Raw genomic sequence first — 10,685 nt, 5'->3', positions numbered from 1 at the left:
ATAAGAAGACTCCCTACAGTTACATTCCAAAATCGAGTGGAAAGCCTTTGCAGAAAAGTGGAGGTATGTAGAAAAGTAAAGAGGGGATTTCAACATGGAGTTAAAAATGCACAAGCTGCAGGTAATTTGCACCATCAATCAAAACAGTTCCCAACAAGTTATTACTGTGTAGAACAGTGTGTCTTATCATTGTCAGAGGTTTTATAGTATTAAACTATTGTGATTACTATGAAGACCGCACGGTTGATGAAGTAATAGCTCTTGATGGGAGAAAATAATGCTTCAATAATACATAGAACTTTTCGATGGTCCAGCATGTAGCATTACTGCATCACAACTGCAGCAAATTGCTTTTCTTCCATGTAACCTATAGATTTTCCCTGGATTTTCTGTGTTCACCCAACCTCCAAACATATGCTAGTAGTGCCTAGCACAATCCCATCAAGTAGTGAACATGTGAACTTGGCATTGGAGTGTATTGCCCCTTCATGCCAACTGTTCTTAAAATAGATGCTCCTAGATATGCATATAACCCCTCTCAGTCTCCATACCCCACTATATTTTCCACAGGTTATCCACCTCCTAGGTGGACTGAGACTGTACAATAGTACTTTAACACTTTAATTTTTAACTCTTTTAACTCAAAAAACTAGTGCACAGTCATTGATATTGTGGTCATTGTCCCCTTGTCACATTGTCTTTACTATTATGTGAAAGGTTCTGATTATCCCTTTCATGCCATAATTCTATACATATACTGTACAGAGCTACTATCACAATGCTGGGCCAGCAGAGTGCACTTAATGTTGTTCATATAATGTACATTAGGGGCAGCAATGAGACTGTAGTGCATTATCAGCTTGGACACTAGGCGGCAGCAGTAAGACTAAAGTTATAAACACTAGAAAATAGTAGTTAGATTGTGATTGTACAGTAGGGGGCAGCAGTGAGACCACAATGTTATAATGTACACTACAGCAGTGAGACTGTAGTGTGTTATGTTGTACACTAGAGGGCGGCAGGGAGACTATAATGTTATAATGAAAACTAGGGAGAAGCAATGAAACTAGTCTGTTATCAGATTGAACTCTAGCTGTCTCCCTTATCGCTTCTGCAGTAGTTGCCAATCATCCAGCACCTCTTCACCACCATCAAGCCCCTGTCTGACCTTTTCCCTGAATCTCACACCACAGTCTTCCTCCTTTAGTTTCCAGCATCGTGTTCTTTTTTATATCTCACTCTCCTCTTAATATTCCTCACCCCCAAAGCCATTCTACAGACCACCATCCGATGCTGTTTAACTACAATGTTCAGTGCCAACATCTTACAGTCTCCAATCTCCTTCAGGCTGCATCTCCTACATAGAACATTGTCCACCTTTCTCCACTCATACGCCACCCTATGATCCTCCTTCTTCTTAAAATACATATTTACCACTGCCATTTCCATCTTTTTCACAAAATCTACCACCATCTGCCCTTCCACATTCCTCTCCTTGGGACCATACTTACCAATCAGAAACTCTCTTTACCTCCACTTCAATTTTACTGTACTCTTCTTTCAGGATCACCCTTTTTCACCTCTTTATATCCACACGGTGATAAAACAATATAAACCCTCTTTCAATGTCAGGTCAAGTCAAGTTTATTTGTATAGCGCTTTTCACAACTGACATTGTCTCAAAGCAGCTTTACAGAAATCAACAGTTAAGGTGAATGGTGTGCATTTATCCCTGATGAGCAGCTGTGGGGACTGGGGCAAGGAAAAACTCCCTTAGATGTTATGAGGAAGAAACCTTGAGAGGAACCAGACTCAAAAGGGGAACCCATCCTCATTTGGGTGACATCAAGAGTTTGATCATAAATCTTTCAACAATACAGAACACTGGAGAGTGACAACTAACATGAGTACTGGACTATAAGATTATAAGTAAATGTTCTTTCAACAGTCTTTGGTATAAAAGTAGGAGCTACTGAGCTCAACATTTGTGATCATCACAGATCCAGCATCAGCTTCTCCATGCCAGAGCCTTTAAACACTCCATGAGGTCCAATGTCAAACTCCACACATGCAGTGGGATCCAATTGATACGTGACTAGATGGTTCAGGATCTTTGCGAACTTAAACACACACTCAACAAACAATTTTTGGACAATTTACTTAGTCCTTAGCTCTGTTTTCTTTTATGTAGCTCTAAGTTGTGTGATGTAGCTTGTTGTTGTTTTATGTAGCACCAGGGTTCTGGAGAAATGTTGTCTCAGCTCACTGTGTACTGCGTCATCTTATAATGGTTAAAAAAGCTTTTTGACTTTTTGACTTTTTGACTAGTGACAACATTTAAAGTGCCAACCCTAACCTCCATACCCAACCCTAATGGCTGGGCTATTGGCAGCAGTGAGACTGTAATGTGCAATTATTTTCACTTGGAGGCAGCAGTGAGACTGTTGTGTGTTATGTTGTGCACTAGGGAGCAGCAGTGAGACTGTTGTGTGTTATGTTGTGCACTAGCGGGCAGCAGTAAAACTGTAGTGTGTTATGTTGTACCGTACACTAATTGCCACAATGAGCCTTGTAAGTGTGCCAGGCTGTACGCTAGGGGCAGCAGTGAGACTGTAGAGTGTCAGGTTGTACGCTAGGGGCAGCAGTGAGACTGTAGCGTGTCAGATTTTACGCTAGGGGCAGCAGTGAGACTGTAGCGTGTCAGATTGTACGCTAGGGGCAGCAGTGAGATTGTAGTGTGTCAGATTGTACGCTAGGGGCAGCAGTGAGACTGTAGCGTGTCAGATTGTACGCTAGGGGCAGCAGTGAGACTGTAGAGTGTCAGGTTGTACACACGGGGGCAGCAGTGAGCGTGGTGCTGAAGACACGGAGCTCCAAAAGGGAACAAAGGCGTGTGGGTGAGTATCGTTGATGTGGCGTTGTAATCCTAGATATAATTCGTATTTGCTAAAAAAAAAAAAAAAAAAACCTTAAATTAGTTTTTTAGATTAATCTCAATAAATATGTTTGTTTCTATCAGCAGTTTTTGTTCAGTAATATTGGTAAATTAGCCCGTGTTTTCGTGCACGGGTGTCGGCTAAGCAGCCAGGCACCTTTCTTTGTCGGTAATTTGCTGTCCAAGATTTCAATTAAACCTATATATTTACAGTTCAAAATTACAAACTTTTCTGACTTGTAATCGCTAGTTTTCTAGTGCACGAATATCCAAAAAAGGGTACCCATTATTATGAATATAAATCTGAATTTACACGGCAGTGGACACTACTGGTAGCTAGTTAGCCGTGTCACTGCGCCTTATTGAGCGCCATTCGAGCCGCTTTTGGAGAAAATCGTTTCAGTAAACACTTAGATGATAATTCAGGGATTTTAAAACTGTTTGGGTCCATATTACTGGTTGATCCAATTACATTATTTCGATTAAATGGTTGAGCGAACGAACAATACTTCATAAAATAATTAATTTTTAGTCAGGCGGAAAGGACAGGCCGATATGCGGGGTCCTGTGAGTGCACCAAATACACACAATACAACACGAGAGCGGTTTGGATTTAGTTCATGAAAACGGGCTTAATTGTGTTTAAAAGCGGAAAGTATACCTGGAAAATTGGCTTATCGTGTTCTCAAGTAAATGATTAGCTAATGCTGAATGTATATTTTGCCGGATTGATTTAATGTAAGCAGTTTTACTCATCGTCATCGAAACATTTCTTCCGGAACCCTTGGATGTGTGTAGATGGGCCTCCTGTCTGTCATTTTATATCATAAATCATTTAATGGCCTATTAAGTTCACTTAATATATACATATTATTATTATTATTTCTTTCAGAAACGAAAGATTGAATTGGCCTGAATTGTCACATCCTACCAACAAGATGTCAAGTAAGTGTTTTTGTGTTTTCCTGTTAAGGACACAGGAGCTAATTTGTGCTTAAAGAAGTCTGCATGTGATATTAGACTCATTTGCACATTAAAATGAGTTAGTCGTGTAAACTGATCTAATTGGAGTTTGTGTTATAAAATCAAGCCCAAATGAAACTACCATACTGGGTATTTGGTGAATAAACACAAGTGTCCACAACGCTGTGATGATCAGTGATTGGTTGATGAGAATTATGACGTAATCTCGACTTCAGTTCACTCACCGTCTTCTTATGCTCTATTTATCACTAGGCTCTTTTATTTATTTATATAATATATATTTGCTAAAAAAAAAAATGAAATGTCACCAAACCTAGTAAGAAATTCTCAACACTTCTCTTGGCTTTATGTATGTATATTTGATTTGATTTTGGATTTAGCTTTAACGTTAACACTGTCATGTGTATTTATTTAATGATGCGTGTAATTGATATTTTTTCCCCCAGAAATGATGTAATTATTGAAGCAAGTAATTCAATAAAATTTTCTCCTCCTTAACACAGAGCGGCCGTCTTACGCCCCGCCCCCTGCTCCGGCCCCCACTACAGTAAGTATTTCATAACATGCCAGTCATCCTTTCACATGCCCCCCCATCACCCCAACTTTAAAGCACTCAGGAGTGTGTGGACAGGACTGTGGAACGGTGATGGACACTTAATATGGGGGTGGTGAGGAAATTTAAGCCCCTTAGACATCAGTTTTTTTGCGGGGTGGGGGGAATCCAATCTTTAACTTAGGCAAAATAAAGTTTTTCTGCAGCATTTTTTTATCATCTCATCAAATTTGCTCTCCCACCCCCATAGTGTGTGTGTGTGTGTGTGTGTGTTGCTTTGCTACAAATGGATGTAGGACAAATGCAAGTTTGTGCTGCTATCAACGATTGCTGCTTTTTTTTTTTTTTTTTGTGCATGTCTTAAGCAAATCATGAACAAGAAACAAAAAAAAAAATAAAAACAAACCAAAAAAATTTGAAAAAAAGATTTGTTCATTTTTCTTTTTTCTTTTGGTCCCTTCCTCCCTTGTTTGTTGTCATTTCTCATTCGTGTTTTGTCTCATTTGTCTCCATCAGCAAATGCCCACCACCCCTGGGTTTGTGGGGTACAACCCATACAGCCATCTGGCCTACAACAACTACAGGCTGGGAGGAAACCCCGGCGGAAACAACAGGGTAATGGTAGGATCCATGCTAAACAGAGCAACCCGGATACCGCTAAGGATAAAGCTAGACCAGCTAATCTTGCCTCTGGCAGGGTCTGTTTTAAAATTAATCAATTTGCATTTAAGAGGAACAGAAAAACACATGGGTAGATGTGTCTATAGCTCTAGTTTCATCCATAAATCCTTTGTTTTTCATACTTCTGGAAATCTCTCTCTCTTTCTTTACCAGCATGCATTGAGAGATTGGTTTTCAGAAGTGCTCCACCCTCTTTCATGTTGGTCATTTATTTCACCGCCTCATTTATTTTGTCAGGCCGAAAACATACCAAATGGTCGCGTTTAGGCATGTGCCAATATTAAAACGATTTTGATCGTGGTTTGTGTTATGCAAGTTAACCATCAGGGGCACTGGATTGTAGGGTCGTTCTTAGAAGGCAACTTGATCATTTATCTACTCAAGCAGTAATTTTATCTTTGCGAGTACTAACTGTATACGTGTTAATTCGCTATTGTGAGATTATGTAATCACCAATCGTCACATGTCTAGCCGCTCATGGGTGTGTTCCAACATAAGCAAGTCCACTTATTTGACCATTTCGGTTGTGCTGCCTCTCAGGGCTCCGTCTCCATTTTCAGCCATGCACCCGCTCTCCTTACTCATAGTGCTCTATTGCTCAGCCCCTCCCCACCCCACACACACACACACAATCATGCCGTCTGTTGCATCTCGTGGCTAATTTCTAACTGTGTAATATTTTGTTTTCTCTCACTTTATTTTTTTTTCTCCTGCCAGAATTCCTCTGGGATTACAGTTCCCAAGCCGCCCAAACCCCCTGATAAGCCTCTGATGCCCTACATGCGGTACAGCCGGAAGGTAAGCAGGAAGGTAAGACACCCACGGTGTCTGCTTTTACTGCTTATATTTCATCAACCCTCCCAATCCGGGAGATGGTACAGTCCATCATTGCTTCCCAGGATGACTTCAAACAGGAAGTGTGACACTGAAGAGATGTAAAGAAAAAGAATTGTTTTTCATTGTGTGCTGTTTTTGTAATGAAGGCTAAATCAACTAGACCAGGTGATGATCACTATTGAATGTCTGATGCATTGTTTTTTCAGCAGGAAAAAATAAAGGAGTTTTCTGAACGGGACACCCGCGTTTAGTGGTAACCATGAATTAAAAGTCTGTACTCCTTCTACAGGTTTGGGATCAGGTGAAAGCTTCCAACCCGGATTTGAAGTTATGGGAGATTGGGAAGATCATCGGGGGAATGTGGAGGGACCTGACAGATGAGGAAAAGCAGGATTACTTGAATGAGTATGAAGCTGAAAAGGTCAGCCATGCCTCTTTATGTTCAGATAAATCGGATGATTGATCGAAAGTCATGCTAGCTAAATATGTGTATCATGCTGGTGGTGTATTGCGGTCAGTTATTGTGTAAGGAGGACACCAGGGATGACCACAGGCTCTCCATTGCAGCACTCGTTAGATAAGCAGGTTTGCTGACCCCAGTCTCTCTCTGTTTGTCTTCAGATCGAATATAACGACTCCCTGAAGGCCTACCACAATTCCCCGGCGTATCTAGCATACGTGAATGCTAAGAACCGTGCCGAAGCGGCTCTGGAAGAGGAGAGCAGGCAGAGGCAGTCTCGTCTGGATAAAGGAGAGCCTTACATGAGCATCCAGCCAGCTGAAGATCCTGATGGTGAGAATCGCACAACATCTGGCACGCACTAAAAAAGATGTCAAGGTGATGGCACCTAAGGAACGTTTTTTGTGTTCAGCAGAAAGCGGTCGCTGCCACAGTGTGTGTACTTATTAGGACTTTTAGGCCATTGATGACTTCCTGTGCATAGTGTCCATGTGTATCATGTGTTCCTTCCTGTGTACGTGTGTTTTGGGTAGATTACGACGACGGCTTCTCTATAAAGCACACAGCAGCAGCTCGATTCCACAGGAACCACCGTCTGATCAGCGATATCCTGAGCGAGGTGGTGGTGCCCGACGTGCGCTCGGTGGTCACCACGGCACGCATGCAAGTGCTCAAACGCCAGGTCCAGTCCCTCATGGTGCATCAGGTACACAATTGCACGATTAGCATAGTGCACCAGGAATTGCTGTTAACTCCAGAAAGAAAAAAACAGAATTCTGTCCTTTATTGTTATGTGAATGTTGTGTGTTCAGAGGAAATTAGAGGCAGAACTGCTGCAGATTGAAGACAGGCACCAGGAGAAGAAGAGGCGTTTCCTCGAGTCCACGGATTCTTTTAACAATGAGCTCAAACGGGTAAGATGTACTTTCTGGATTTACCCAGAGCAGTGTAGGTATTACACATGGACCCTATTTATAAAATAGGACCATGCGTTGTTGGATTTTATGTATACATAATTGGCATTGAGTTTAGAGAACTGGGTGTTTGGGATGGTTACACATTAACTAGTGACATGAATGTGTTTTCACATGGTTTTTTTGTGTTGGGTGGATTAGTGTATTACAAGGTGTGTTCGAGTGAATGCCATAGAGAACGGATATAGAATCCCGAATGCTCCAAAAGGGAGTTTGATATGTTAGCTTAGCTTCAGAGTTGATCCCTGTGAACATGTATTCGTAGCTGTGTAATCTAAAAGTGGAGGTGGACATGGAGAAGCTGGCAGCGGAGATGGCGGCGGCCGAAGAAGCCGCGAGACGAAGGGCAGAGGAGAGGGAACGGGAGCGAGAGAAGGAGAAGGAGCGCGAGAAAGAGCGCGAGACGGAGGCAGAGAAGACCGAGAGAGTGCCGGAGGAGGAGCAGCAGGGAGCGAGTGGACCAAACAGCAGCGAGCAGAACACCAGCACTGACAGCAAGGAGCAGGACAAACCCAGTCCAATGGAGATAGGTGAGGATCGAGACCAGAGTCTCACATACCACAGCTTTTCCCCTGAACACAGCCATGATGATGTTTGGGCATCTGTAACGCGTACGTGTGAATCTGTCCTGCAGACGAGGCTCGTGCTGATGCGTCTGAGGGCCAGCAGGAGTGTGAGGAGCGCGCAGTGGAGAAGCCAGAGCAAGCCGAGAGTGGATTAGAGGAAGGGGCGAGTGACAGCAATCCTCCACTAGAGAGAGAAAACAGCACAGAGTCTGCACCCTCTGACACCGCACCGGAAGAGAGAGCCCCTGCCGCCCCACAGTAACTGAGCAAAACCCACACCCCTACGCGTGTTCTACCTCTGAACCATGACGAAATCAAAGGCTTTTGGAGGACACGCCTTTTTATGTTTTTAAAAGCCTCATTCTATATCTCCACCCGATTTAAAAAAAATTTTAAGGTGGGGGTCGAAAATACTACGCTAAGGTGTCCAGACACGCTTTCTCATGTTTCCACATTACGCCTACAGAACGTTAATTATGTATGACCTTTAGCGCCGCAAGTTAAAAGGTAATATATAATTCAAAAGGAACGAGTGACCCAAGCGGAACAGTACCTTGGCTTTATTTTTAGAGCTTCACCTCGATTTTTACCAGTGCCAGGCTTTGAGAAGTCAAGAAAACAGAAAGCGCTTTTCAAGCTCAATCTGAAAACTTCATTAGCTGTAGACTGTGTTTAGGTAGCCTCATGTGTCGTTGCCCCCCCCCCCCCCCCCATATCGTTACACGTTGCTGAATATGGATCTTGGCAAGATATGGTCATAAATTACAGGTTAAATGGTCACCTCTCTTGGTTGTTCTTATCCATCTTCTCATTATACACAGCCGTTTTGTACCGTTATGTTGTATTAACCAATAAAGTGATTTATATGTCTTAACTTTTGTCTCATGTAATATTGTTTTCATGGTAAGTGCAGGTATAACGTTAGCAATATTTTCTTTCTCAGTGATTTCCAAGTTGCTCTATCTGAAACACTACTTTCTTTAAAAAGTTCCTTTACTGAGCACTAAAAATACCTGGTCTCCTATTGGTTCGAAAAGTCCATAAAGGTTCAAATGAATTTAATCAGTATTTCACTTTCAACATGGATATTATCACCAAGCAGCTTTACAGGAATAACCTGATTAAAGAATATCACTTAAATTCAGATATTTGTCCCTATCCATAATGAGTGAGCCAGATGTCAATGGGAAGAAAAAAATCATACATATATGTAGAAACCTTAAGGGAAACCCAATTTAAAAAGAAACCCTGTCCCCATCTGGTTGTGGCTGGGTTTTCAAAGCATCATAGTTGACCTGTGTGTGTGTGTGTGTGTGTGTGTGTGTGTGTATATATGTGCAGGGTTTTTTTTCGGATATGCAGCGAGTTGTTTTCCATTGATGAGTACATGACAACACAATCTAAATTACGCTTAAAATACTGGACAGAGTTACAGGGATCATTCTCCAGAAACTACATGCATTAATAAAAACAAAACAAAAAAGTGTTCCATGATCCAGCACCCACACTGCTATCACTGACATGAACTGCAAGATTAACAAGGTTTCTTGAAGTTCCTTGTCCTTGAAGGACATCAGTGAACATGACAGGACCAACATTCTGACAGAAACCCTGTAATTACCAGCCATTCCAAGAAATAGAAGCTGTCAGTTATTTGTACACAGGTAGTCCTGTACTTTTCCCTTGACAGGGTACACCTGCCTATACCCAATCGCCATCCTTATTATTCAAAACACCTGTTTAATTAGCCAATTAATGGATATTAATCCATTTAGTCAGTCTGCAAACTGTTTTAACTGAGTATAACTACATGAAGTCAACAACATCTGTCTTTCAGAATATTGATAACTTTCACACACACACAGCTGAAACTGCTCTCCTAAAACATCAGTATAGCATAGAACCACAATGTAAAGTGCAGAGTATTGTACGATAGTGGTACTCATGCTGTAGCCTAATAGGTCTTGTCATGGCAAACTGAAAGCTAGTATTAGGATGGCAACCTACTGTACAAACTGTGTGAATGTGTCAATGGGCTGAGTGTAAAGCCTGCTGCCTAATGTTGTCCAGCAGGGGGCGGTGGATCAACGAGATGATACACCATGGCTAAAAGTACGTATATTCACATGGCTTGTGTAAATGTGTCTGTTTTTAGGCCTGGAAATTTATTTTGCATCATCATGTTGGAATATTTACAAATTACAAATCCATAACGGTGCAGGATAAAGGGTGGACAGATAGTGGTTTTTACAGATAACTAGGTTGGATCGTACTTGCCGATAACCTATTAATTAACCGATAGTTTATAAAACGGATACTAGATAAAAAAAAATTTAAACACTAAATGTAAAATAGTACTAAACTTAATTACAAAAAAAGTGCTGAATCATGAAAATGTGCTGAATAAATAAATCTTGAGGAAAATAAAAGGCATGCATTTGAACTGAAACAAAAAGTAACAACAACAAAAAAACATTTAAAGCTGAAATGAATAAAAGACACTTTAAATGAACAGCACATGGCACCAGTGAATCGCCTCTGGAAACCACTCTCGTACTGTACAGTGCATCGGGAAAGTATTTACAGTGCTTCACTTTTTTCACAATTTGTTTGTTACAGCCTTATACCAAAATGGATTAAATTCATTATTTTCCTTAAAATTCCACAAACAATACCCCTGTAATGACAACGTAAA

The 10,685-nt window shown here is 41.4% G+C and overlaps 1 protein-coding gene across 6 annotated transcripts; it reads left to right on the top strand.

Moving 5' to 3' along the window:
* The first annotated feature begins 2,772 nt into the window (after window positions 1-2,772).
* On the top strand, window positions 2,773-8,864 carry smarce1 (SWI/SNF related BAF chromatin remodeling complex subunit E1). 6 transcript variants are annotated; one of them, XM_083566604.1, is made up of 11 exons: window positions 2,773-2,897; window positions 3,828-3,880; window positions 4,423-4,466; window positions 4,989-5,087; window positions 5,871-5,951; window positions 6,280-6,411; window positions 6,612-6,783; window positions 6,984-7,156; window positions 7,263-7,364; window positions 7,690-7,954; window positions 8,059-8,864. In XM_083566604.1, exons 2-11 carry the CDS (start codon window positions 3,874-3,876, stop codon window positions 8,250-8,252), a joined length of 1,269 nt encoding a protein of 422 aa, XP_083422730.1. In that variant the 5' UTR covers window positions 2,773-2,897; window positions 3,828-3,873; the 3' UTR covers window positions 8,253-8,864. The 6 variants fall into 6 exon arrangements, with proteins under 6 accessions (XP_083422730.1, XP_083422726.1, XP_083422729.1 ...); XM_083566600.1 differs by having other exon boundaries at window positions 5,871-5,963; XM_083566603.1 differs by having other exon boundaries at window positions 2,889-3,104; window positions 5,871-5,963.
* Window positions 8,865-10,685: the final 1,821 nt, after the last annotated feature.

Source organism: Silurus aristotelis (assembly GCF_946808225.1).
Source record: "Silurus aristotelis genome assembly, chromosome: 17".
Taxonomy (NCBI): domain Eukaryota; kingdom Metazoa; phylum Chordata; class Actinopteri; order Siluriformes; family Siluridae; genus Silurus; species Silurus aristotelis.
The sequence above is the reverse complement of the archived record's forward strand: the minus strand, read 5'-3'. Positions and strand labels throughout refer to the sequence as shown.

What these genes read in the sequence shown, in the direction of transcription:
- smarce1 (XM_083566600.1), top strand. An exon ending in CTGCTCCGGCCCCCACTACA is followed by an intron (nt 4,467 to 4,988) that starts GTAAGTATTTCA and finishes TGTCTCCATCAG; the next exon opens with CAAATGCCCACCACCCCTGG. An exon ending in ACCCAGTCCAATGGAGATAG is followed by an intron (nt 7,955 to 8,058) that starts GTGAGGATCGAG and finishes TCTGTCCTGCAG; the next exon opens with ACGAGGCTCGTGCTGATGCG.